The sequence below is a fragment of the Apodemus sylvaticus genome, chromosome 7, assembly GCF_947179515.1.
Source record: "Apodemus sylvaticus chromosome 7, mApoSyl1.1, whole genome shotgun sequence".
Taxonomy (NCBI): domain Eukaryota; kingdom Metazoa; phylum Chordata; class Mammalia; order Rodentia; family Muridae; genus Apodemus; species Apodemus sylvaticus.
In genome coordinates, this window is record NC_067478.1 from 4,964,929 (window position 1) to 4,992,878 (window position 27,950).

Consider the following 27,950-nt stretch of genomic DNA (forward strand, 5'->3'; position numbering starts at 1 on the left):
CTAGAAAGGACAGCAAAGTTCCAGTTTACACATCTGGGAGGGGCTTCAAAAATGTGCACAAACTTTAAAAAATATTATACCCGAAAAAAAATCTTATTTTTTTTAGCCCAGATTGGCCTTGAACTTGTGCAGTACCCACTTGCACCATCACACGTGTATACAGATGAACTTAAGAAGGAGGGATTTTGAAGTTTATTGACCTGCTTTGAGAAGTTGGGAGCTGGTGGTGGATGTGGACTCAGGAAGATTCTCCTTATGATTGGCTGCAGAATGGATAGGCGGGACTTATGAAAAATGCAAGGCTCCAATTGGCTCTGCCCTGTGCAAGCCCGGTGCCTTTTTAATCTCTGTAGTCAGCACCCAGAGCCCAAACGAGTCGGTGGGTCCCACCTCCGCGATGCATCGGCTGCAGGTAGTGCTGGGCCACCTGGCCAGCCGGCCCGAGTCGAGCTCCGCGCTGCAAGCTGCACCCTGCTCCGCTGGCTTCCCGCAGGCCTCGGCCTCCGACGTGGTGGTGGTGCACGGACGGCGCACCCCCATCGGCCGCGGTGGCCGCGGCGGCTTCAAGGTGAGGCCCTCGGGCAGGCGAGGGGAGTAGAAGGCGGCCAGCGCCGGTGGGATCCTGCCCTTGGGGGTCCAGTGACCTCAGAATCCCCGGGTGGGGAAGCGGGAGCTGGGCTCACCGCTGCTGCGCCTCGCCCTGCAGGACACCACCCCGGACGAGCTTCTGTCGGCCGTGTTGACCGCGGTTCTCCAGGACGTGAAGCTAAAGCCTGAGCAGCTAGGAGACATCTCCGTGGGTGAGCTCCCCGCGGGTCCTGCACCGGCCCTTCCCCGCCCCCCTTCTTCCCGGGATCCGTCTCCCATTGCACAGATGTGAGTTACTGAAGGGGAGGGCTCTGGACCACAGAGGTCTGAACGAGACTGCTCCTGATGGCCAGTCTCAAGCCTAGAACCTTGGGCGCCCCCTCGTGGCACATCTGCCAACTGAGAGGAGCTAGGAAGCAGGAGCGCCCCTCGGTAGAAGCGCTAAAGCCCAGGAGTTCCTGGAGAACGCAGGAGGTGGGAAAACGGGGTTCTCCACCTACGCGGTACAGGTGCAGATGGGCTCAGCCCACCCTGCCCTAACCCCTGCTCTTTCCCTGAGCTAGAACATAGCGTAGGACACGGTTTTGTCCCGAGGTGCCAACCTGCCCCTCGTCCCTGCAGCGACGCAGGGCTTGGAGGAGGACACCTGCAGAGGTGAGCAGTTGCCAACTCTCACTTCCCACGCCCACAGCCCAGCTTCCCGTAGCTTTCAGACTTTGCACCGTGTCTCTCACCCTAGTCTCTCCTGTCTTTTCCTGTGATTTAGAGGAGCATGCTGGTGGCCCTTCAGCACTGTTGGGTAGCTGGCTCCCTGTTCCCCAGATTCTGAGCCTCCACAGCCTCTCGTGAGCCCCTCTCTGGAGGCTGGGATTCTTGGAGAGATCTGGAATGTCTCCTTTCTGGGGCGTGTTTTACCTTAGGCCTCAGGACACCACCTGGCACTGAGTGAGGGCTCTTCTGTCCACAGGCAATGTGCTTCAGCCCGGGGCGGGGGCCGTCATGGCGCGCATCGCCCAGTTCCTGAGGTAATCTCTCCAGCTGCAGCTTGCTTGTCCATCATGACTGCTGAAGGCCCTGGCACTGGGGATGTAGCTGTGTGTGGTGGAAGGTCAGGTGGAATGAAGATGTTGAGGCAACTAGCGTCCACTGACCTGACCTCTTCTCAATAACCTTTTCCCTACTTAGAGGGGGTGTGTCGCTGGGCCGGTGGCCAAGGCACTCAGGACTTGGGGACTGGGTCAGAGCTTCTCTGTGGCCTAACTTTTAGACAAAGCCAACTTATCGCATCCCCTTTAGAGTGTAAATAATCTCGTGGCCATACTGAGCAGTGTCTGCTTTCATTCTTAGCTGAGGACCTATGAGGTCCAGGCTCACCCAGTCTCTAGCAGCTTGGAGTGGGATGGCACCCCACGTGCAGGCCCAGGAGCCCAGGGAAGGAGACCTGATATTCTTGGCCTCCCCTACCGGGGAAGCAGTGGTTCATTCGCTCCTCTGTGGAGGCTGAGAACTCTCTTCCCTCAGTCCTTCCTGCTGCATGGGTCAAAAGTCATAGCAAACTGGCCAGTGACAGATCAGGGATAGACCGACAACGAACAGACAGACAGAACCTCTGGGAACTGGCAAGGGTTAGACTTAGCCTGAGTTCTCCCCGTCCATCTTCAGATTAACTGTGCTCTCATCTCCAGCCGGCTTTGACTGTGTCCGGGCTATCTGCCTCTGTGCCTCCTCTGCCCGTTCTGTCCCCATGAAGGGCGGTTTCTGTCTGCTCTCCCTGTCCTGGCTAAAACTGCTCAAATATACTCTTGCCCCTTGTGCTTACCTTCCTCAACCCCTCAGGCTTCAAGTGAGTGGCCCCTCTGTCATGTGATCTGTCATGCGATCTGTCACATGACATGGCCTTCCAACAAGTCTTCCTCTGAATCGTGATTGGGCATCTGATGAGGCACAGTGCTATCAGCCCCTCAGCCTCTCTCAAGTGGAACCTCAGGCTCCGAGGCTGTTTAGGAGAAACTTGATGAATTTGGTAAAGAGCGGTAGCCAGAAGTTAGGGAACCTAGGAGAATCTTCACAGCCTAGGGAGCCATCCTCCTGCAGGGGTGCCTTCAGAATCTGGTTTGGAGCAGCAGTTCAGGGAGTCTCCGGCTTACCTACACACCAGAACCATCCTAATTCCTGTGCGTTCATCCTCTGGGGTTCTGGGAATGTCACTCAAGGCTCTGGGGGGCTCCTAGTGCTTAACCACGTTGGCCTAGGCCTGTATGTCACCTTGGAAGGGGGCTCTGATAATTTCAATGGCGGAACCCAGGGAGCCCCAGGGCAAGGGGTTGAAGGATGAACATGGGGACTGGGAGACACTCCACAGAGGAGAAAACTGGCCACACTGGACCAACGCTGTGTCTGCTAGACAAGGTGGGGATGAATGGTGACCCAGCGTTGGAACCTACGTGTCTTAGGCTAGCTGCAGGCCCACTTGTCCTCAGAGGACCACAGAAATGACTGGTTTTCATTGCAGAGTGTTCATGGCAAGGGCTGTCTGCGGCCTACATCAGACTTCCGCTGTCTGTGTTGGGAACTGTGGGACGGATGAGAATGTGCTTGGGGACTCTAGGTGGTAACTGTGGAGACAGGTCTGCACGGAAGCTGCTCCGTTCTTAAAGATCTGCTCCAGAGGGGGTCACCTGTTGCCCTGATCTCTACACACACTGCTGGAGCTCTCATGGGGCCCTGAAGCCCCCTGGGCCCTGCTTTCCGTGAGACAAGGTCACGTCCAGGGCAGGCCGCACATCCAGTGCAGTGACCACCATCTCCCTTCGGTTGCAGCGGCATCCCAGAGACTGTACCTTTGTCCACAGTCAACAGACAGTGTTCATCAGGACTGCAGGCCGTGGCCAACATTGCCGGTGAGTGGTGACTGCCGGGTGCCCATGAGTGTACCCTGACCTCAGTCCTTGACCCCCAGGGCCCTAGGCAGAAAGAGTGGAGGAGCACCCACGGACGCACCCCGAGCCTGTTTAGGTGCTCCAGGGTCTTCTCTGAGGCTTTGTTGAATGCACCCCGAGAACAGGGAGGGGACGGGCTGTGCAGCTCCAGGGCAGGCCCGCTCCGGCCAAGGATGGTCATGAAGTGCTTTTGTTGCAGGCGGCATCAGAAATGGGTCTTATGACATTGGCATGGCCTGCGGGTAAGACTGCCTTCCTGCTGGACCTTATGAACCAACGCAACAATCAAACTGAGTTTTCTCTCCTCAGTTCTGAGGGGCCGTGATTCCAGGACTCTCCCTGCCCACTGAGACAGCTGAATAGGCTGGCCTTCCAGAAACGTGTCTAGGAGTGGCCCAGGCACTGGGCTGCTCAGGAATGGGCCAGTCTCAGCACAAGCAGGAAGGGGAACTGGTCTCTGAGGTACCCTGGGGAACTGCCAGGGTAGAACATGTAAGCAAGCCTGTTGAGAAAGCACCACACTTGAGAGTGCCCCCGGGACACTGTGTGTTCTCTTTGCCTGTAGAGAGAGGAATATCTGTTTTTGTTCTCTGAACTCAGACACATACAGAGCAGGGCATAGTGGCTTATACCTGTCCATCCCAGCTAGTGAGGCAAGAGGGTCTTAGGTTGGGAGCCATCGTAAGCCAGGGAAAGCTTTTTAAACATACATACATACATACATACATGCAAACATACATACATACAGACAGACAGACACATAGTATGTGAGTACACTGTAGCTGTCTTCAGACACACCAGATGAGGGCATCAGATCTCATTATAGATGGTTGTGAGCCACCATGTGGTTGCTGGGAATTGAACTCAGGACCTCAGGAAGAGCAGTCAGTGCTCTTAACCACTGAGCCATCTCTCCAACCCCCCAAGGACAGCTTTTATTGTACAGCCTTGCCTCCTCAGCCATTCCCTGGCCACCAGCCTGGCACTCGGGTCCATCTGCATTCCGAGGGACAGACTCCTGGGTATCTGTTCACTGTCACCACCTAGACTGCATCCCTATCTCTAGGGTGCTAGAACCTAGACTTGAAATTGTCCAAAGCTGGAAAGACAGTTAAGGGAGGCCTTGGCAGGCTTCAGAGCTAGCGGTCAGTTCTGTAGAATGCTTTTGATAGGAAGCATTGCTGGCCTATGGTCAGGTCCTGGCTGCCTGCACCGGGTTGCCATGACCTGTGTGCTGGTAGGAAAACAGCCCAAGTCCACAGAGGAGGACCATGGTGACCAAGGGTCACAGCCAGCCTGGCCATTGCTGTTCATCGTGTGTGTCACAGTGAGGGCAGCAGATGTGGCTTAAGGGAAAGGGCTGGGATCCATGAGTTCCTCGGGATTCTAGACCCAGTCACTTCAGAATCCTCGTGTTGGGAACAAAGCAGGGGGATCTCTAGGCTGCCCACACCACGACCTGACCGTCCCCTAGCCGAGGGTTATCTCTGGGGCCAGACTGCCTCGTTGTGGTCCAGGCTGGACAACTGAGGACATTCTCCCACCACTCCGACCTCACTGTCCTCATCTCTATAAAGGGACACCTACTTCATCTCTGTGAAGGTTACGAGAGGATCAGCTGGCACCATGGGGTCTGTGTCGTGTGGTGACACTGTTTGAAGGGATCTCATGCTGTAAAAGACATGGAGCTGGTGCTGGAGGCAGAAAACACTTTTGGTTAAGGTCATCCGCTGTAGTGAAGCCTAACCCCCAACCCACACACCCTCTCCGAGCCCTGGATGCCAACTCCCTGACCTTCCTCCTTCCCTGTTCCAGTCAGGTCTCTCTTTGATTGACATTAACTTTGTGTTTGAAGGAAATTTCTCCTTACTCCCTTTGACTTTGATATTACTGAGAGCTTTGGTCTAGCTCTGGGCATTTGCCCTGTGCTGGGGGTGGGGTGGGGTGGGTACCAGAAGGCTGTGCCTGGGAACTGCCAGTTTCCTGCATCAGCACTAGGAGTGTGTCTGGTAAAGTGCTAAGCTTGAGGGAGAGAGGCTCGGCTGCCTCTTAACCTCCACCTGCCTCATGGGCCTTCTGCCCCTCTCAGGCATCCTAGAGAGCGTACCTCACTCCCCCGGGCTCCCTGGATCTTTATCCCCTAGCGCTTGCCACACAGCTGTCTGTCCCTGGGGTTTCCTATGAGAACTGAGAGCTCACTCCTCCTCCTCCTCTTGTTCCTCCTCAGGGTGGAGTCCATGTCCCTGTCTAAGAGAGGGAACCCTGGGAATATTTCCTCCCGCCTGCTGGAGAACGAGAAAGCCAGAGACTGCCTGATTCCTATGGGGTGAGTGTCCCAGGCGGCTGTGCGTGTGTCCACTCACTGTTCTGCCTGGCCTTGACCGGACAGCAGGGTGTTTCCTTCCCGCTGGCAGTGCTTAGCTGTACTTAGCTTCGTCTTCTTCCTCTGGCTGTCGTGTGCTCGATAGGAACTGGGTATGAGATTGATGCTGCCCTTGACCTCGCTTTCCTGAGGCCTCCCGTCCCTGAAAACACACACACACACACACTCACACTCACACACATACACACACAATCACATTTACACTCACATTCACACTCACATTCACACACACTCACACACACATACACACACACTCACATACACACATACACTCACACACAGACTCACACTCATACACACTCACACATACACTCACACACAGACTCACACTCATACACACTCACACACACACACTCACATTCACACTCACACACATACACACACACGCGCGCGCACACACACACACACACACACACACACACACACACTCACTCCTCCCTGACTCCACAAATTTCCAGATGTAGCTCATTCTACATAACTGTGTCTGAGGTGCTGTGTCTCAGGGGAGGCAGTAGAAGTAGTCCCTAAAGCCTTGGGAGACCTCAGCTGTTGTGGACTCGGGGAACTCAGATTCTTGTACTTGCAGGAGAGGACTCAGGCCTGTGAGAAGTCTGTTCCATCTCGCCAGTGCTTTAGTTCGGCAGCCATGTCTGTGAGCTCTCCTCAGTGTGTCCAAGCGCAAGGGATTCTGGGAGGCTGACCATATGAGACCCATAGCCTGGCCTGTCTCCACATCCTGTGTGTTTCCAAGGATAGTCTGGAAGCCACTGGAGAAACTGAGGCCAGATAGTATCCCCACCATCCTTCTGCTCTTGAATCGTGGACAGAGATGGCACACCCAGGGTGCAGTTCCTTCTGTAGGCCCCACCTTCAGGCTGCTCTTCCTTCTTTGAGGCGTGAGTCTTTGAGCATCTGTGGACATGGGCACTCAGAATTTATGATGAGCCAGGAGTCCCCGGGGCAGGACTGGAAGCTCTGTCTCTGACGTGGATGCCCATGGGTGCAAGCACAGTCCTTGAGCGTGACCCTGGCCCTCAGGCCCGCAGACCCATGGCCCCTGCTTTCCTGTGCACTAGGATAACCTCGGAGAATGTGGCTGAGCGGTTTGGCATTTCAAGGCAGAAGCAGGATGCCTTCGCACTGGCCTCGCAGAGGAAGTGAGTGTGGAGGGATGGGCTGAGGGCGGGGCTGGAGAAGGAGTGGGTCAGGCAGAGTTTTGCCAAGGGACAGACTTAGTATGTCTATCTGGAAGGTAACAGTGGCATCGTGATGGGTTGGGCAGATTCACTGGCTTCCCAGATTGTGGAAGAGGCTGGGTCTGGGGAGGGGCCTGGGGCAAAGCTGAGCCGCCTTCAGAGAGGTACAAGGCCTGAGATCTCTGGGCAGGCGGGAAGTACACGGGGTCTGCCCACGGCGCCTCCTCAAGCAGGGTTCTTAGCAGAGATGAGAGAAGCAGCTAGAATCTTGTTGTCCAGCCATTAGAAGAACTTAGAGTAACATCAGAAATGAGACACTGCCCCCTAAAAGGTGAAAGGAGAGACCCGCCTCCCAAAGCTGACCTCTGACCTCTGTATGCATGCTTTGTGGGATGGAGAGTGTATGCACACACATACACAAATTTAATTTTAAAAGGATGGTAAGGAGGGCCAGCATCTTCAAACTTCCTCCTCCCTTTGAGGTGATCTAGCTGCACCCCGGGGCAGATGAAGGAGAGGCTCTTAATGTCCTCAGGTATTCGTACCTATCAAAAGGTAGTAGTGTCCTTTGGAATTCCTTCCAGTCAGCTCCTCAAGGGCCAGGTATTTTCCGACTCAAACCCTGAAGTACAAGTTCTTCTGAGCTGACCAAGGCTAGGGACAGGCAGGAAGGGATACCAATCATGCCCATGTCTTACTGTCCATGGTGCTGGCAGGGCAGCAAGCGCCCAGAGCAGAGGATGCTTCCATGCTGAGATCGTGCCTGTGACAACCACTGTCCTCGATGACAAGGGTGACAAGAAAACCATCACCGTGTCTCAGGATGAGGGTGTCCGCCCCAGCACCACCATGGAGGGCCTGGCCAAACTGAAGCCAGCCTTCAAGGATGGAGGCTCTACCACGGCTGGTGAGCGTGGGCCAGGAATATGGCCAGTCGCGGTGGCCTGTCCCATCTGAGACCTGGAGCTGACCAGGGTTCCTGGGAAGGTGATGGCGGGGGGCTGGCTCTCCCCTGCTCGGCCTGATGCCTCTTCATCCCATCCCTCCTCCTAGGAAACTCCAGTCAGGTGAGTGATGGAGCGGCTGCCGTCCTGCTGGCCCGCAGGTCCAAGGCTGAGGAGCTGGGCCTCCCCATCCTTGGGGTCCTGAGGTCCTATGCAGTGGTCGGGGTCCCTCCTGACATCATGGGCATCGGACCTGCCTTTGCCATCCCTGCGGCCTTGCAGAAAGCAGGTGAGCTGGCTCCTTCTCATCCTGTGCTTGGATCCTTCGTGACCTGTGTCTGGGACTGGGGAGTGCTGGCTTTGACCTTGTGGGTAGTCTAGAATGAAGGTGAGGCAGGCTTGCGCCCCATACTCAAGACCCACCTGACCCTACAGTCAGCTGGGACTCGCTCTTTTGTCCCTAAAAGACAACATCAGACTCCTGGGACCTATGCTTGGGATAGGGTCCTGGGGAAGTCCGAAGTCCTGCCCAATGGTTGTTGTCAGTTCTGCTCCATACCTCCCCACAGGGCTGACTGTGAACGACATAGACATCTTTGAGATCAATGAAGCCTTTGCCAGCCAGGTGAGCCTGGGTCTCAGCGTCGCCCGGGGCCCTGAGCTGCATGATGGGATGAGAAGAGACAGAGGTGCCGGGTGGGCGGTGGCTCTACTGCTGCTCTGGCTTCTTCCAGGCCCTGTACTGTGTGGAGAAGCTGGGCATTCCCGCAGAGAAGGTGAACCCCCTGGGGGGTGCCATCGCCCTGGGCCACCCCCTGGGCTGCACTGGAGCAAGGCAGGTCGTTACACTGCTCAATGAGCTGAAGCGCCGAGGCAGACGGTAAGGCTCCCCGTGGGGTGTCGTGGGGGTCATTGGAGCTGGGGTGTCTGTAGCTGGGGCTCGGGAGCTGAGCACACACACAGGTGTCCTGCACTGGGGATGGAGGGGTGACACCTGCCTTCCAGAAGCTTTGCTTCAAAAGCAGCCCAACGGAGTGTCTGCCACCTGGTGTGTGTCTGTCTGGGACTCAGTTCCCACAGATCTGCTCTGCTGGCTTTGACTCCGGCCAAGAGCCCTTGTTGCTGCAGCTCTGCCTGGTGGGAGCATAGTTTGGCGTTTGCCTACGTGAGCCAACACGGGTTCTTTTCCTCAGGGCTTATGGCGTGGTGTCCATGTGCATCGGGACTGGGATGGGGGCAGCCGCGGTCTTTGAATACCCTGGGAACTGAGGCCCTGGCTGCTGGAGGCACTACCCAGAGAGTCCTACAGTCGTGTCCAGAAGCCATCTCCGTGGGACACTCAGGAGTGGAGGGGTGTGTCACAGCACTTTTAATTTAGAAAATGCAATTGCAATGTGGGTACAAATGGGGCATCCAATCCAGTCCTGTCGGCTGAACCAAAGACAGTGCATGTCACCCTTGACCATGGGAGCACATGTATTTCTGTGGGACAGTGGCCTGAGGAATGGTGGGTGTGGTGTGGCACAGTAAACGCGTGTCATCTGATCTTGGTTGCAGTCATTCCACCAGGGTCCAGCTCTTGCTTTGTTAGAATCTGTGGACGGTCTTTGTAGTGACTGTCACGGCCACTCTGCTGGTGGCGGCCCGTGTTGTTAGCCCTGAGACCTGTCTGTCACGCAGACAGTGTCATGCTGTCATGTGGCTCACGCCACACCCTGGAAGGAGATCCCTCGTCCTAGGAACACCACCAGCCCCACAGCCTGTGTCCCTGTTCAGCAGCCCCACTCCTCACTCGGCCTGGGGGCTGGGGGTTGGGACCTGGGGGTTGGGGGAGAGGGGATAGGAGATGGGGCTGAGGCCTGCAGAGCCTCAGAACTCGTGGAGTTTCACGTATCTCTCGTCGTAAGAGCCTAGGCCCCGTAGCCTCAGGACACAGGGCTTCTCGCTCAGCACACCTTCCACCACCATTGTGGACTCGTACAGGAGGTTGCTCCTGAGGGAGGGGGAGGTGAGCTTAGGTCCCAGCCGCCACTCAGGCCCCATGGGCGGTGCCCCGGAGGCAGGAAGCAGCTCTTACTTGGGGTTGAAGAACACCTGAAGCGGGCTGGAGGTAGGGGGTGCATTGGTGGCTCGGGCCTCCAGCAGTCCACTGCCTGGGGAGACCCCGAATGCGTGGTCCTCCCTGGCTGGCTCCTCCTGTCCTACACCAGGAAGAAAGGACCCAATGAGCCTCTCGGGTCCTGCCAGCAACCCAGGCCAGGGCAGTCAGGGACTCTAGAAGCTCAGGTGCCACCAGCCCTAGGGAGCCAGTCTACCTGGACAGGACTCAACAGCCCCTCCTAGGGGTCTTGCTCAGTCCCATCCAGGAGCAGCGGCGCAGGGGAGAGCCGGGCATACCCATCAGCACCGTCCAGTAGCTCAGGCAGCTACTGAGGTTCATCAGGAAGATCTCCCGGGTGTGCTGCTGGTTCACAAAGCAGGTCCCGAAGTCCACCCAGCTGGTGGAGAGCTGCAGCGCTGGCAGGGTGACGAAGGCCCGCAGGGGCACCTCCTGGGAGCCCAAGCCTGCGATTCAGTGGCGGGTGGGGCGACCGTGCCCCTGGGGTGGTGTTCTGAGCTGGGGCCCTGGGACACGGTACCCCACCTCCCCCAAGAGGTGAACTTCTGAACAGAGCTGGGGCAGCAGCGGGTTGGCACGGCCACCAAAGCCAGGGAGGGGGGCAGGTGGAATCCTGCGGGGCCGGAAGGACACCCTGCGGCCTCTCTCCCGTGGAGCCGTGTACTCGGCTGGCTCCCCGAAAATAGGTCAGCCAGCCATCTGACCTCCTTCCTTGTCTCCTTCCTCCTATGGGGGTCCAAGGCACACCCCTCCACTCACTAGACCCTGAGCCAAGTAGTCAGAGGCTCCTCAGGTGCCCCGAGTCACTTAGGCACCGCCATGAGCAACTTCACTTTGGCCCCGGCTGCCGCCCGAGGTTCCCAGCTGGGGTGCTGCCCAGGGTTTCCGGCTTCAGGGGTCCACTACTCTGCTCTACAGGGTCTTCCTGGCATCTCACGGGTCTCTCCTCCATCTCCAGCTAGACACTCTGACTCCCTCAGCTCCACAGTGACGTGTGTGTGTGTGTGTGTGTGTGTGTGTGTGTGTGTGTGACCTGGTCAGTGCTGCTCGGTCTGGCATCCAGAGCCCTTCAGGAGCCGAGGAGTGTCCCTCACCTCTTCCTCGGGTGCTCACCAAGGAGGCCACACCCTAGGTCTCTCCGTCTTCACTTGGTTAAACAAGAAGCAGGCTTCACCTGTCACTTCTTCCGGGGAGCCCCCACCCCGGATTCCCCCCTGCAGTCCCTGCCCCTCGGGGGAGGGGCGGGGCGTGACAGTGGCAGGGGCAGCCTAGAACATGCCTGAACAGACTGGTTGGTGAAGCTCAGGAGCAGATTCTGTGTGAACACCATCTTCCTTTCCCCGTTCTCACTCTCCTGAATGACCACTCCAGGTAACATCTGGTCGGCTGAGAGCTTCTGGTAGGACAGCAGCTCCAGGGACAGTGAGAAGGACACATCCACCTGAGTTAGATGTGGACGCAGGGTCACTCAGCCCCTGCTGGCCCAACCAAGACCTAGCTGTTTGAACAGGTCCTAGCTTCTGGGGTTTGTGGAGCCCAGAGAGGCTCGGCTGCCCAGCTCACAGCTCAGCAGCGCCCCCTCGTGGAGCATTTGGTCCCCAGTGCCTGCACACACCTGCTGTGCGCCCAGTACCTGCTCAGCAGAGGTCCACCTTCCTTATCCCCAGGAGTCTACCCGAGGGGACTGAGTAAGGAAACTGCCCTTTTCACTGAGCACAACCTGGACTGAGGTGGTGTGTATATGTGTGCCAATGAAAAGCCGTTTTTATCCTGAGGACATGAGGGACCCGCTAGGGTCTGAAACAGGACATCCAAGGCAGCTTTTCATGGTGCTTCTGGCTGCTGTGGCGAGTCAGGCTGTGGAAACATGACCTGGGCTGCAAACAGTACGCAGGAGACCTAACTAAAGTGGGCCTTGGGCTCCTGGCCCTGAAGATAGCCCTGTGGTAGCTCTCAGAATCAGCTGAGGCATTTGCTACACGACCTTGACACAGCGAGGGGGCCTGGTGGGGGCCTGGAGGGGGCCTGAGGGCACGTACTTGATGTAAGCATTCTCAAGGCTGCTGTTCCCAGGCTTGGAAACCATTGTCTAGGGCCAGGAGGAGGCGCAGAGGCAGCTCTGGGCGGTCAGAGGTCACCCTTGGGGCTTGGTTGGCCCTTGGGAGTTCAGAGCTCTGGCTGGCTGGAGAAGCTGCTATCATAAAATGTCACTGGATTGAGAAGGTACCACATGGGACAGGGCATGGTGGCGATGAATTCAGTTTTACAGGGTATGTTTAGGTCTAGAACTAAAAAACTTCAGGTCAGGAGCCAGATGCCCAGGTGCCATCTGCCTGTGACCACAGAGGCCAAGGCTACTATGTGATGTTACTTTTCTTTTCTGGGAACATCTGCGGAGCCTCCTCAGGGGCTCAAGTGTAAGAGCCCTCCCTCCCCCTTAGCTCTCTTAGTGGGGAGCCCGGGCAGAGTGGTCAAGAGAGCGCTGTGCCATCTTGTACAGCTCTGGCTCTGACCCCTGACCTCTACAAGCAGGGCCAGGGGAGTCCTGCCAGGTAACACATTCGGGCCCTCGCTGCATGCAGTGAAAGGCGTATCTGCAAGGGCGCGGCTACTCAGTGAGATCAGATGGACCAGATGACCCGAGATGTGTAGAGTAAGGCAGGCACTCAGCTGCAACCCCAAAACTCAGCAACAGAAGGGGTGGGGTGCAGGGAAGGGAGGAAGAGGGCTTCGCAAGGCAGGGGGAGGTGGGAGAGGGAGGGTCTGCAGCCTTGATGTCCACCCTGGGAGCCACTATGCACAGAGTGCACACGCCCTATTTCTGCAAAGCCTGGGTCCCATCCCTGTTCTGTGCACCTCAAACCAAAAGGAGGCAGAAGTTCACAGTTGCGGTCAAGGCCCTGGCATCCCTAGGACAGCACAGCCTTCAGAACTCCAGGCTCTTAGGTACTCTGTGCTCTGAGGGATTTACTTACGCTCATAGCGATCCAACCGATCCAACCGTCGGTGGCCTCAAGCCCTAGCATTTAACTTTGAGCCAAAGGGCACACGAGAAGGGAGGGGACATGGGGACACACATTGCAGAGTCTGGATGTGTTTATGGGATGCATGTGACTGTTTGCAGTGCCTCCATCTGTGTGTGACCTGTGCAGAGGGACTTGGTATGTTGCAAGGGACGGATCTGAGGGTGGGCGCCCGTGACTGCCCATTGGTACCTCGGGCTCTGCTCTTCTGTGGGCCGGATGTGCCTGTGTGTTGCCTGCAGAGGTGGGGAGGAGGGAGACGCCCCACCCCTGCACTGACCAGCATACTGTGCTGTGGGCGGATCATCAGCTGCTGGCCGGTGGAGGCCGTCTCCTCTTCACACGGATGAGGGGCTATGTTGTCCCAGATGGCCCCACCTCGAGAAACGGAGAAGGGCCTGGAGACCCGGGCCCGAAAGTCGTACAGGATTTCCGTGGCGTTGATCAGTTTCAGATGGCGTGTGGCAAGCCAGTCACTCAGCACCTGGAGGCCACAGAGGCGGTGGGGCGGGGGCGGGGGCGGGGGAGGGGTAAGGGGGTGGCTGGCAGAGCGTATCACATGACATATCTCTTCCTACTCCTGAGGCTCAGGACTCTGGGAAAGGGACTCAAGACTTGAAAGGCCCGTACCCCAAAGGACGCGCAGGCACCTGGGAGGGAGGTCCGGTCTTTGACTGACAGCATACTCACCCCAGTGCAGGGATTTTGGGGGATGAGGTCGCTGGCCTGGCACCAGAATTCCAAGTAGCCACTGCTGTCCAGTTCGGCGTGCAGCCTGCCCAGCGACAGGCACGCTCAGGCTCAGGCCGCCGGGATCTAGGCCCAACAGCGCCCCCTCCCTGTGCCTGTTGTCTCTGCTCCCCTTCTGCCCGTCTCTGAGAACCGAATCAGGGGAATAAGTTTCCTCTCTCAGAGAGGACAGGGGTAGGGGACAGAGGTCCAGTGGCCTTACTGCGCATGTCTCACGTGACCATTCAGATCCAGTCTCAGGGGCCCCACGCCAAAGTCCTGAAGGCGGCGCATTCGACCTGGAATCTGTCTGTCTGTCTGTGGGGCCCAATCCATCAGAGATCACTGCTGGTCCCCGGGATGAGCAGGTGGTGGGGCTCCCGGGGGAGAGGAGGTGGCCGTGGTCCCCCCCACCCGGCCCAGGTGGGTGGGAAGGCTCACCTCCTTATCCAAGCTCATGAAGCCCAGGGCATAGCCGGTATACTCCACCTTGTGCATAATGCCCGGGCCGAGCACCGTGGGTGTGAAGGAGATGGAGATGGTCCTGTAGTCTCCAGCTGGGATGACCTGGCAGGACCGCAGAAGGCTCGTGTTCACTGGCCGGCCAGGGCAGCTCCACGAGAGGGCTCCTACCCCCGCATACTCACCACCTGCTTGGGGCTGATGTTGTATATGTGTTCGGAGGGCACCGCCTCGTGCCCCTGCAGGATGACGGAGATGATCTGCTCTTCTGCCTTGGTGCCACCACTGCGGCTGCCCTGTTGCCAAGGAGACCCTGTGGCTCACCTGGCCCAGTGGACCTGGGCCACGCCTCCCCACACCCCGCACTCCCCCACCCCGGCTCACCAGTGAGGGGACAGTGTGGCTAGACACTGACACATTGGAGGGACATGGGGACCCTGGTAAGCTGGCCTCCGACGTCTCGGGGTACACGATCTCATTCCCATCTTGATCCCTCAGTGGGAAGGGTGGCCCATAAAACACGAGCAGCTCCAGCAGCCGGTCCGCCTTTTCTTCTGGGATGTAGGTCTCCCAGTCTAGGCGGATGTCTGAGGAGAAAGGAGGGTGGATGGGCTCCTTCCAGCCCCCACCTCCCTATCCTCCCGAACTCATGGTGGGCAGGGAAGGGGTCCTGGCCATTTTCATGGTGTCACAGTTTTTGAAGGAAGTTTGTGGGGATGGGAAGATGGCTCAGGTGGCTGAGTGCTTGCTGTGTGTGCCGGCTAGGTATTGTCAACCTGTCCTAGACTAGAGTTACGTGGGAAGATGGGACCTCGGTTGAGAAGCTGCCTCCACCAAGCCCGGCCTGTGGGCATGTCTATGGAACATTTACTTGATTAATGTTTGAGTCGGTGAGGGCGCCGCCCACTACAGGCAAGGTCACCCCTGGGCAGGTGGTCCTGGGGTGTGTAGGAGGAACCTGCTGGCAGGCAGCACCCCCCTCCCCAGTCTCTACTTCTGGCTCCTGCCTTCCCTTGATGGTGGACTGTAAGCCAAATAACCCCCCTCCCCAAGCTGAGTCTTCTTTTTCATGGTGTTTTGTCACAGCAACAAAAAGCAAACGAGGACCCCGTGTACACGTGAGTGCTCGAGTTTGAACCGCAGCGCTGCGTGGAAAGCTAGAGCGGCTGCGTGCATCTGCAATCCCAGCTCCGAGGAGGCAGAGCTAGGCTGGCCCTGGGGGCTGCTGACCCCACCTGGCGAGCCCTGGGACAGGGACGACCCCATTTCAGCAAGGTGGACAGCACCCGAGGAGCAGCACCTGAGGCTGTCTTCTGGTTCTACCAACGTGGGCACACATGCCTGAACACACATGCACACATATATGCGTGTGCACAGACAGCGAGCAAGGCAAGCAGTTCTTCACAGGCTTGTGCTGCCTCGCTCAGTTGTCTGAAGCCCCAGGGTCTCATGTCCAGTCTTCATGGCCGAGTCCTGGGCCTATGACCTCCTTGCTTCCTACAGCTGCCTGTCCCTCGGGTTTGTCTCTGACAGGCCGGCCCTCCAGGTCCCTCAGTCTGTCTCCACCTTCCCCACACTAATCCACCTGTAGGTCTGTTTCCTCTCCTCGCCTGGCCACTCTAACCAGGGTGAGCAGCATCCCAGCCATTTCCAAGCTCTCTTTATGCTCTGATCCTTCCAGCCATGAGGCAAAGCCCAACTCTGGGTGAACAGAAACTTCCTGATCCTCCTTGACAGCACTGGATAAGTCCTCTAAGCTGAAGAGAATGCGCTCCACTGCTTCCCGAACCTGGGCTGCCACGCTGCCCGCTTCCCTGTGCACCACAAAGCCGGGTGGTACCTCGCGGTCTCCTCTGACGCCTCCTGTGAGGTGTACCCTTGCCAGTGGCGGCCATGATTCATCTGCCAGAAGCCCCGCCCAGAGCTGTACCTGTCTGCAATCCTGCTCCCGTCTGCCCCCACCTAGGGGTGCTCCACAAAGCGCAGTGCCCTCTCTGTCCTCTGCCTGTTCGCGCTTCCTAACAGCTCCAAAGCTCATTCAGACTTCGCGTAACCATGCAGAGCAAAGCTTCCGCTGCTATGCCGCCTCCTCGGCTGGTGCCATAGCCCAATTATCCCGTCTCCTCTTTGTGACTCAATCAGCAGGGTCTGTCTGGGTCTACAAAGTCAGGTGAGGGTCTGGCACCGGGGAATGCCTCCCAAGCCCTCGACCTGTCTATTACCTGGTGTCTGCTTCCTAGCATATCCTGAGTCCGGAAGAATAGAACAGTGTGGAGAGATCGTGAGTGGAGAGGAAACCACAAGGGAGAATGGAAACCAGAGAGAACGCCCAGAGGACAGCTGGGCTCATGACACAGGTCTATGATCCCAGCTACTTGGGAAGAAGAGGCAGGAAGAAGGGAAGAGAGGCCAAATTCAAGTCTGTCCTGAGTAAGTTCTAGGGCAGCATTGGCAACTTAGTGAGACAATGTCACGAAATGGAGAGAGGAGAGAGAGAGAGAGAGAGAGAGAGAGAGAGAGAGAGACTATGTCAGGGAGAGGGCTGTGGACTAAAAGCTGGTCTAGCATGGGTGACCCTCAGTTGACCCTCTACAACCACACAACCAACTGTAAAGCCCCACAGACAAGTTCATCTCGGGATTTCCAAAAGCTTAGCCTCCAGTTGTTTACCAAAACCACTCATAGCTGGAGAGGACAGACTGCTGAAAATTGACTCCTGCCCTCCACACTCCTCTGTCACAAATGACCCTCTTCACACATAAACATAATTTTAAAACTTAAAAACAAGTAAACAAACAAACATCACACCACAGTGTTGGTGAGTCGGTGACACTAAGAAATACCCAGGTGGCGGTAGTCATGCGAGGCAAGGAAGGTCCTAAGAGTGAGGGCTCTAAGGGGCCAACGGGGAACAGCCAAGGGGACGATGAGAGAAGATGCTCGAGAGAAGGGCGCCTGAAAACACAACACACGGCCGTTGTGAACTCCAGGAGGACCTGATTTCAAGGCGCGGTCACCGTGAAGACGGAGATACAGCTTCAGAAACCCGCAGATCCCACAGGGAGCAGATCCTGGGGCCCTGCTTCTCTCCTCTGGCCGAGCCTTCCTCAGAATGGCCTAGATTGTTTAAACCTCTGGCTTCTGAGGAGACTCCTCAGAACTCTTCCTTAAATCAACAAATCTCCCCACCCTCTCCCCCCCCCCCGCCCCATCTTTACCCAGATGCAGCCCAAGGGCTTCCCCCAGTGAAGTTCAGAAGCTCCTCAGAGGCCCCCCAGCACCTGGTCACGCTGCCATCAGGGTGGAGCCTCTGCCCCCAGGGCATAGAACCCTTTGTCCTGTTCTCTCAGTGTCCCTGGGCCCTTGCATAGCAGCTGATGGTGTGTGTGTGTGTGTGTGTGTCACAGATAGTGTTAGCCAAAAGAATGAGAAGAGGGGCCCTTAGAAGTGTCTGTCCCTGGAGACAGTGTGACCCTCGTAATGGAGTTAAGCAAGGATGAGTTTCCCTCTAGGAGGGAAACGCCTCTCTTTCAGTTCTGGCCTGGCATAGACGCCCCTTTCTATTCTGGTTTGTCTCCAGGGCACAGGCCACTTGGACTCCCTGGGTCCTGTTCATGGCTGTCAGTTCCCTTGAGGCATAGTCTCTCCCTGCCAGATGCACCCTCTTGGCCACCGCATGGGCAAACTCACCACAGTGACTGGAGTTATAGAGACGGAGAGTTCTGGTGACTGTGTCTCCTCCAGAGATCTGGGTCCCAAACCTGGAGGCAAAGAGTGGCCTTAGCTAGCACGCTCCTTATAGACTCTGTCATCTTAGGAGGCCAGGATGCTGGGTGGAACTCAGGCCAGAGAGGCATCAGCCATCTGTCCTTGTCCCCGTCCCACCCAGACCCAGGGCTGCAGAGTGTTGGACGGAAGGTCACGTCACCCCTCTGCTCTGCCATTCTGCCTGGCTGGGGTCATCAGATAAATCTTAGTTTACTTGTGCCAGCCCCGGGGTCTGGAGCTGCCTTGGCCTGACCTCCGCCCACCCCACCCCCACCCCCTAAAGCTCAGACAACACAGATGTCAGCCATGGCCCCTGAGGCTACTCTTCTCCAGGAGGGGCACCTGGGGAACCAGGAGCTGGCATGGGCAGCCCAGATTGGCATCCAGCGGGTTCTGGGTTGTGTGTGTGTGTGTGTGTGTGTGTGGTCATCGCAATCAGAGGCCAGGGCTGGAGTTGGGCACCTGATGATTGGCTCCTTCTGGAATGGAGCCACACTGTAGCATGTATTCCTCAGGGAGCTGATGGGGCAGCCCACCACGGCCATGTACACCGGGATGACAGTCACTGGCAGGTCTCCCACCTGCAAACACACCAGCTCTGTGTGAGTGCGAGCCACTGCGTTGCTATCTAGCCCAGGGTCGCCAGGACTCAGTTCCTGCTGACTAGCCTTCCTCATTGCCCAGTTCCCAGGCTAGACACCCCTAGCCTGGGCTACTTCACCCCTCACTCCTGGCTGCCCTTCCTTCCCCTCGCATCCCTGCCGCCTCTACTGATCTACAAGGCTCAGAGCCTCCGCCCTCTTACAGCCCCTTTGTCTGTGAGAATAGACTGGCTAGCAAATGAAGAAATGCAGAAATCTGAGTCAGGGTGAGGGGGCTGGGTAGCTCTTACGGCCTTATTACTTCATTCTGTTCTTTCCAGCCTGCCCTGTAGAGCATGGAGATCCAGAAGGCTCTGCTACATGGGGGGGGGGGGGGAGGGGGCTGGGGGGAGCGCTCCTGTTTGAGGCATCTCAGCCTTGACCACAGAAGTGGTGGCAGATGTGAGCGGGCAGCACCCGCACCCGGCAGCTGCTGTACCTGGAGAGGCTGCGGGTCACCGCTGGCAGAGAGGAGACTAGGAACAGTGCGCCCCCACACACACGCATGCACGCACACATGTCCTTACCATGCAGAGGAGCTCGTCCCAGTACTCGCCCCACATGTTGGCACAGCCTGTGATGTCAATACTCAGCTGCTGGTAGGCTCCCAGCATGCCCTGGGAGATGTGGGGTAAGAAAGCAGCTCCCTTCCTGTGAGATAGCATGCTCTCCACAAAGTCTGGGGAGGACAGGACGTGGAGGGTCAGGGCCCTGGGCTGAGAGTGAGGGGCTAAATCCCCGGGGATTAGTAAGGCTTGGCTCTGGTAGAAAGCCACTGCGCAACCGCCCCTCCGTCAGGCGGCCAGCTCAAGCTGGCTCTGCTTTCCCATGTCCTTGTACCCCCTCACTGAGAGGGGGTCTCTGGTCCCCACTTCCCTCCTCGGCAGGCACTGGCCGGCATCCTCAGAAGGTCATGTGGAACCTGACTCTGCCCATGGCTTGGGCCTGACAGCTGCTGTGCTCTGCTGGTGTCCCTTACCCAGCCTTTCCTTCTTGGCTATGTGCTCCTGGATGCGTGCTGTCTTTAGCAGGGCAGGAGGCACGTCGGGTCTTCACAGGGAGAGAGAGGATAGCATTGAAGTGGTCAGTCCCTCCCACACCCTCAGCCATAGCCTAGGACCCAGTGAGAAGAACCCACCCTGTGCACCCTGGGAAATGCCCCGGGGAGAGACTGAGACTCACATACAGATCTTTTTGCTCAGGCTGTCCTGAGGGCTCCCAAAGTATTCAAAGGTGAGGGTGAAAGGGGTCTGTATCGGGGAGCAGTTTGTCAGGATGACGTGGCGAGTCACAGGGGTCCTCAGTGGCACCTTCGAGCCGAAGTCCAGGTGCAGCTCCTCCCGCATGGAGCTGGCGGCGCTGCTGTCCCACGCCACAGACGCTATGTCACCCGCCACCCTTGTTCCCGCTCAGAGAGCCACACTGGGTGGGGTGGAGGATGGTCCTGAAACCCAGCTTAATCCTTGATTCCCTTCTCATGGAGAGCTCTGGACCCAAGGCTGGGGCTGCTCTCCAGTCCACGGTGCCAGAGGCCTACGAACTGCACAGATCTGCCCCAGGGGAGTGAGAAAGGAATGCTTCCCCGTTGCTGGGCCTCATGTGGGAAAACCTGCTGATGTGGGACCCCTGTCACCTCCTGCCTCGAGGTGTGTATGGACACGCCAAACAGGGTGGGGTGGGAGGGTTTCTGTAGAGATGGTGGGGCCTGTGACAACTTGGGAGCCTTCTCTCTGCTGTGGGAGTTCGCTTCGGGGGAGCGGGGGCTGGTCACTGTGCAGTGCCGGCGGCCCTCCATGTGGCTGCCCCTACCCTGGACTCACCTTCCGTCAGAGTCCACAACGGAGATGGAGATGGTCACCTGCAGTCCCAGAGGCTTCCCAGAGATGCCCAGGGCCAGGGGCTTCTCCATGCCAGACACGTGACAAGGGAGAACCAAATCAGTCAGCTTCTCCTGCAGGAAGTGGATCCACACGTCAGCTTCGGGGCTGGGGCCTCAGAAGATGAGCCGCAGGTAACTCGACATGAAGGCCTTGGCTTCTCCCTGCTGCTGGGCCTCCGGAGCCTGCAGCGAGCCAGCCTGCCAGCCCGGACAAGGCCCATAGAGGCCGACGCTCCCTCTTAGTCCATGGATATATGTGCCTGCCCGCCCCGGATATCCACAGGAAGGCATAATGGTTAATCTTTGTTGTCAGCTTGAAGGGATTTAAAATCACCATGGAAACCGATGTTTTAGCATGCCTGTGAAGAGACAGGGTTAACTGAGGTGGGAAGACCCGTCCGAAATGTGGGCACACTGTGTCATGCGAGGAAGTCCTAGAATAACTATAGAGAACTGAGCTTACAGCAGCAGTCCTCTCTCTGCTTCCCGTTTGCAGATGCGGCGAGACTTGGCTTCCCTGCCACGATGCTCTGCAACCTCAAACTACGGACTGCGGAAAGAAGCTTCTGCTTCCTTAGGTTGCTTTTGTCACGATGGTGAGAGAGGTAACACGAAGCAGGGGAGACCTCAGAGCAGCTTCCAGAGAGGAGAGCAGGGAGCAGCACGTGTTCTTTGGTGGGCAGCAGGGAGGTGTTCCGCGCTAGGCCTGGGCCTATGTGTCTGGCACCCAGAAGTCCCGCTCGCCCCATCTGACATCGGGGAGTGAGGAATTGGGCCTTTAAGTCTCTGAAAGCTGGCTTCTGACCTCCACATGCAGTGGTGTGTGCGCGCACATTCTTGCATGCACACCCACAAGAAACAAACAAACAAACAAAACGATAAAAAGAAAAAGAAAGAAAAAGGAAACTCTTCATTTTTAGGGAGTTGAGGATGCTTCTCTTTCCAGAAGATGTGAAGAGAGATGGGCAGCAACACCCAGGCACCGAGCACGTCATGCTGTGATGGCGTCCGTCCCTCTGGGATGCTCTGGGGCCAATCTGAGTCTCTCCTCGGAAGATGCTAGCCACCTGTCAGCCTCCCTTGGTAGCACCTGGAACAGTGCCTCCCTTGAACAATGGCTTTGCCCTGGGGACAGTTGGACAACTGGGCTATCTGAGGTCACAGAGAGTTGCCTAGAGGAAGGCAGAGTAAGTGGCAGCATGGTCAGTGTGTCTTGGGGCACATCTGAGCCTCCATTGGGCTCTCCAGTCTTTTGGCCTCAGACAGTGGGTCCAGAGTGAACAGAAGTACATTAAATGGCCTGCCCAGGAGCAGGTGGGTACAGCCAGGAGCACAGAGAACACAGCAGTGGCAGAGCAGTGGGACAGGGTCCGTCCCGGCTACACTTGCACCCAGGAGCTGGGGAGCACCACAGCCACTGTGCACCAATCCTGCCAGGGAAGAACAGTTCTGCAGGGAGTGATTTGACTCCCAGGTTTGGAGGTGAGACCTCTATTTTTTCTCTGGCGACTGAGCAGGTGGGTACAGCCAGCAGTGGAGGGAACACAGGAGTGGCAGAGCAGCTGGGACAGGGTCCTTCCAGGCTCCATCTGCACCCAGGAGCTGGGCTGAGCCACAGCACTCTGTGACATGGGAGAGCTGGTCACCCAGGGGTGCTGAGACAGGCTTGCAGGCCCACAGGAGGGCCAAGCACCAGCCAGAGACAGCAGGAACAACTAACACCAGAGATACCCAGATCGCGAGAGGCAAATGTAGAAACGTTACCAACAGAAATCAAGGCAACATGGCACCATCCGAACCCAATTCTCCCACCACAGCAAGTCCTGGATACCCCAACACACTGGAAAAGCAAGATACGGATTTAAAATTACAGCTCATGATGCTGATAGAGGGCTTCAAGAAGAACATAAATAGCTCCCTTAAAGAAAATACAGGAGAACACAGGTAAACAGGTAGACTCCCTTAAAGAATTACAAGAAAGCACAACCAAACAGGTGAAGGAATTGAACAAAACCATCCAGGATCTAAAAATGGAGGTAGAAACAATAAACAAATCACAAAGGGAAACAACTCTGGACATAGAAAACCTAGGAAAGAAGTCAGGAGTCATGGATGTAAGCATCAGGAACAGAATACAAGAGACAGAAGAGAGAATCTCAGATGTAGAAGACACCATAGAAAGCATTGACACAATAGTCAAAGAGAATGCAAAATGCAAAAAGCTAACCCAAAACATCCAGGACATCCAGGACACAATGAGAAGACCAAACCTAAGGAATATAGGTATAGAAGAGAGTGAAGATTTCTAACTTAAAGGGCCAGTAAATGTCTTCAACAAAATTATAGAAGAATACTTCCCTAACCCAAAGAAAGAGATGCCCATGAACATACAAGAAGCCTACAGAACTCCAAATAGATTTGACCAGAGAGGAAAGTCCTCCCATCACATTATAATTAAAACGCCAAATGCACGAAACAAAGAAAGAATATTAAAAGCAATAAGGGGAAAAGGCCAAGTAACATATAAAGGCAGATCTATCAGGACTATACCAGACTTCTTGCCAGAGACTATGAAAACCAGAAGATCCTGGGCAGATGTCATACAGACCCTAAGGAAACACAAATGCCAACCCAGACTGCTATACCCAGCAAAACTCTCAATTATCATAGAATGGAGAAACCAAGGTATTCCATGACAAAAACAAATTTACATAATATCTTGCCACAAATTAAACTCTATAATGGATAATGAATGGAAAACACCAACAAAAGAGGAAAACTACACACTAGAAAAAGCAAGAAATTGCTGGGTGGTGGTGGTGCACACCTTAAATCCCAGCACTTGGGAGGCAGAGGCAGGTGGATTTCTGAGTTTGAGGCCAGCCTGGTCTACAGAGTGAGTTCCAGGACAGCCAGGGCTACACAGAGAAACCCTGTCTTGAAAAACCAAAAAAAAAAAAAAAAAAAAAAAAAAATTAATCTTTTTAACAAACCAAAAAGAAGAGAGCCACAAAAACACAACTCTACCTCTAATAACGAAAATAACAGGAAGCAGCAATTACTTCTCCTTAATACCTTTTAATATCAATGGACTCAATTCTCCAATAAAAAGACATAGACTAACAGACTGGATATATAAGCAGGACCCAACATTTTGCTGCATACAGGAAACTCACCTCAGACACAAAGATAGACACTACCTCAGAGTAAAAGGCTGGAAAACAATTTTCCAAGCAAATGGTCCCAAGAAACAAGTTGGGTAGCCATTCTAATATTGAATAAAATGACTTTCAGCCTAAAGTAATCAAAAAAGATAAGGAAGGACACTTCATATTCATCAAAGGAAAAATCTACCACGATGAACTCTCAATTCTGAACATATATGCTCCAAATACAAGGGTACCCACATTCATAAAAGAAACTTTACTAAAGCTCAAAGCACACATTGCACCCCACACAATAATAATGGGAGACTTCAACACCCCACTCTTACCAATGGACAGATCAGGGAAACACACACTAAACAGAGAAACAGTGAAACTAATAGAAGTTATGAACCAAATGGATTTAACATATATCTATAGAACATTTTATCCTAAAACAAAAGAATATACCTTCTTCTCAGTACCTCACAGTACCTTCTCCAAAACTGATCATATTCTCAGTCACAAAACAGACCTCAGCAGATATAAGAAGACTGAAATAATTCCATGCACCTTATCAGATCACCAGGACTAAGATGGGTCTTCAATAACAACAAAAACAACAGGAAGTTGTACATATACACATGGAAACTGACAACATTCTACTCAACAATAACTTGGTCAAGGAAGAAATAAAGAAAAAAATTAAAGACATTTTAGAATTTAATGAAAATGAAGGCACAACATACCCAAACTTATGGGGCACAATGAAAGCAGTGCTAAGAGGAAAACTCATAGCTCTGAATGCCTCCAAAAAGAAACTGGAAAGAGCATACTAACAGCTTGACAGCACAGCTGAAGGCTCTAGAACAAAAAGAAGCAAATACACCCAAGAGGAGTAGACCGCAGGAAATAATCAAACTCAGGGCTGAAATCAACCAAGTAGAAACAAAAAGAACTACAAAGAATTAACCAAACCAGGAGTTGGTTCTTTGAAAAAACCAACAAGATAGATAAACCCTTAGCCAAACTAACCAGAGGGCACAGAGACAGTATCCAAATCAGCAAAATCAGAAATGAAAAGGGAGACATAACAATAGATAATGGGGAAAGCCAAAAAAATCATCAGATCCTACTACAAAAGCCTATACTCAACAAAAGTGGAAAATCTAGATGAAATGGACAGTTTTCTAGACAGATACCACGTACCAAAGTTAAATCAGGATGACATAAATTATCTAAACAATCCCATAACCCATAAAGAAATTGAAGCAGTCATTAATAATCTCCAAACCAAAAAAAGCCCAGGACCAGATGGGTTCAATGCAGAGTTCTATCAGACCTTCAAAGAAGACCTAATACCAATACTCTTCAAACTTTTCCACAAAATAGAAACAGATGGAAAACTACCCAATTTGTTTGATGAAGTCACAATCACTCTGATTCCTAAACCACGCAAAGACCCAACAAAGAAAGAGAACTTTAGACTAATTTCCCTTATGAATATTGATACAAAAATACTCAATAAAATTCTTGCCAACCGAATCCAAGAATACATCAAAACAATCATCCACTATGATCAAGTAGGCTTCATCTCAGAGATGCAGGGAGGGATTCAATATAAGGAAATCCATCAATATAATCCACTATATAAACAAACTCAAAGAAAAACCACATGGTCATTTCATTAGATGCTGAGAAAGCATTTGACAAAATACAATACCTCTTCATGATAAAAGTCTTGGAAAGATCAGGAATTCAAGGCCCATACCTAAACATAGTAAAAGCAATATACAGCAAACCAGTAGCCAACTTCTAACTAAATGGAGAGAAACTTGAAGCAATTCCAATGAAATCAGGGACTAGACAAGGCTGTCCACTCTCTCCCTACCTGTTCAATATAGTACTTGAAGTCCTAGCCAGAGCAATTAGACAACAAAAGGAGGTCAAAGGGATTCAAATTGGAAAGGAAGAAGTCAAAGTATCACTATTTGTAGATGATATGGTAGTATACTTAATTAACCCCCAAAATTCCACCAGAGAACTCCTAAACCTGATAAACAACTTCAGCAAAGTGGCTGGATATAAAATTAACTCAAACAAATCAGTAGCCTTCCTATATTCAAAGGATAAAGAGGCTGAGAAAGAAATTAGGAAAATGACACCCTTCACAACAGTCACAAATAATATAAAATGTCTTGGTGTGACTCTAACCAAGCAAGTGAAAGATCTGTATGGCAAGAACTTCAAGTCTCTGAAGAAAGAAATTGAAGATCTCAGAAGATGGAAAGATCTCCCATGCTCATGGATTAGCAGGGTTAAAATAGTAAAAATGGCCACCTTGACTAAAGCTATATACAGATTCAATGCAATCCCCATTAAAATTCCAACTCAATTCTTCATAGAGTTAGAAAGAGCAATTTCCAAGTTTCTCTGGAATAACAAAAGACTCAGGATAACAAAAACTATTCTCAACAATAAAAGAACTTCTGACAGAATCACCATCCCTGACCTCAAGCTGTACTACAGAGAAATAGTGATAAAAACTGCATGGGTATTGGCACAGTGGCAGGCAGGTAGATCATTGGAATAGAACTGAAGACCCAGAAATGAATCCTCACACCTATGCTCATTTGATCTTTGACAAAGGAGCTAAAACCATCCAGTGGAAAAGAGACAGCATTTTCAACAAATGGTGCTCGGTCAACTGGCAGTAGGATGATGGAAATTGATCCATTCTTATCTCCCTGTACAAAGCTCAAGTCCAGGTGGATCAAGAACCTCCACATAAAACCAGATACACTGAATCTAATAGATGAGAAAGTGGGGAAGAGCCTGGAGCACTTGGGCACAGGGGGAAATTTCCTGAACAGAACACCAATAGCTTATGCTCTAAGATCAAGAATTGACAAATGCATAAAATTGCAAACCTTCTATAAGGCAAAGGACACTGTCAATAGGACAAAATGGCAACCAACAGATTGGGAAAAGATCTTTACCAATTCTACATCGGATAGAGGGCTAATATCCAATATATACAAATAACTCAAGAAGTTAGACTCCAGAGAACCAAATAACTCTATTAAAAATGGGGTACAGAGCTAAACAAAGAATTCTCAACTGAGGAATACTGAATGGCTAAGAAGCACCTAAAGAAATGTTCAACATCCTTAATCATCAGGGAAATACAAATCAAAACAACTCTGAGATTTCACCTCATACCAGTCAGAATGACCAAGATCAAAAACTCAGGAGACTGCAAATGCCGGAGAGGATTTGGAGAAAGAGGAACACTCTTCCATTGCTGGTGGACTGCAAGCTGGTAAAACCACTCTGGAAATCAGTTTGGTGGTTCCTCAGAAAATTGGACATACCTGAGGACCCAGCTATACCACTCCTGGGCATATACCAAACATGTAATAAGGAAGATTCTCCAACATGTAATAAGGATGCATGCTCCTTATGTTCATATCAGTCTTATTCATAATAGCCAGAAGCTGGAAAGAACCCAGATGTTCCTCAACAGAGGAATGGATACAGAAAATGTGGTACATTTACACAATGGAGAACTACTCAGCTATTAAAAACAATGAATTCATGAAATTCTTAGACAAATGGGTGGAGCTAGAAAATATCATCCTGAGTGAGGTAACCCATTCACAAAAGAACACACGGGTATGCACTCGCTGATAAGTGGATATTAGCCCAAAAGCTTGGGATACCCAAGGTACAACTCACAGAGCACATGAAGCTCAAGAAGAAGGAAGACCAAAGTGTGGATACTTTGATCCTTATTAGAAAGTGGATCAAAACACCCATGGTTCACAGCCAACCAATAGACTGAGCATAGGGTACCCAATGGAGCAGTTAGAGAGAGGTCCCAAGGAGCTAAAGAGGTTTGCAACCCATAGGAGGAACAGTAATATGTACCAACCAGTAACCCCCAGAGCTCCCAGGACTAAACCACCAACCAAAGAGTAGACATGGAGGGACCCATGGCTTCAGCTACATATGTAGCAGAGGATGGCCTTTTCAGACATGAGAGGAGCGGCCATTGGTCCTGTGAAGACTCGATGCCCCAGAATAGGGGAATGCAAGTCAGGAAATTGGGGCGGGGGGGAGAGCAGGGGGAGAGG

General features: G+C 53.7%; 2 protein-coding genes across 2 annotated transcripts in view; one reads left to right on the forward strand and one right to left on the reverse strand.

The window, feature by feature from the left end:
• Positions 1–361: 361 nt before the first annotated feature.
• LOC127688413 (3-ketoacyl-CoA thiolase B, peroxisomal-like) lies at positions 362–9,595 on the forward strand. The gene is made up of 12 exons (XM_052187005.1): positions 362–568; positions 707–800; positions 1,556–1,613; positions 3,409–3,488; positions 3,727–3,769; positions 5,755–5,853; positions 6,987–7,067; positions 7,823–8,013; positions 8,160–8,339; positions 8,620–8,675; positions 8,785–8,930; positions 9,244–9,595. Exons 1-12 carry the CDS (start codon positions 398–400, stop codon positions 9,317–9,319), a joined length of 1,275 nt encoding a protein of 424 aa, XP_052042965.1. The 5' UTR covers positions 362–397; the 3' UTR covers positions 9,320–9,595.
• Positions 9,596–9,897: 302 nt separating this feature from the next.
• The window catches only part of Dlec1 (DLEC1 cilia and flagella associated protein), a 57,864-nt gene continuing 39,811 nt past the window's right edge, over positions 9,898–27,950 (reverse strand). The window contains exons 22-37 of the mRNA XM_052187006.1: positions 20,613–20,743; positions 19,975–20,154; positions 19,772–19,842; positions 19,320–19,471; positions 18,614–18,732; positions 18,074–18,144; positions 14,768–14,970; positions 14,569–14,679; positions 14,363–14,488; positions 14,145–14,239; positions 13,883–13,967; positions 13,473–13,676; positions 11,449–11,610; positions 10,448–10,601; positions 10,128–10,251; positions 9,898–10,043 (exon numbers count right to left, since the gene is read on the reverse strand). Coding sequence (XP_052042966.1) covers positions 9,920–10,043; positions 10,128–10,251; positions 10,448–10,601; positions 11,449–11,610; positions 13,473–13,676; positions 13,883–13,967; positions 14,145–14,239; positions 14,363–14,488; positions 14,569–14,679; positions 14,768–14,970; positions 18,074–18,144; positions 18,614–18,732; positions 19,320–19,471; positions 19,772–19,842; positions 19,975–20,154; positions 20,613–20,743 — 2,112 coding nt within the window. The 3' untranslated portion in view covers positions 9,898–9,919. The remainder of the gene's footprint in view (positions 10,044–10,127; positions 10,252–10,447; positions 10,602–11,448; positions 11,611–13,472; positions 13,677–13,882; positions 13,968–14,144; positions 14,240–14,362; positions 14,489–14,568; positions 14,680–14,767; positions 14,971–18,073; positions 18,145–18,613; positions 18,733–19,319; positions 19,472–19,771; positions 19,843–19,974; positions 20,155–20,612; positions 20,744–27,950) is intronic.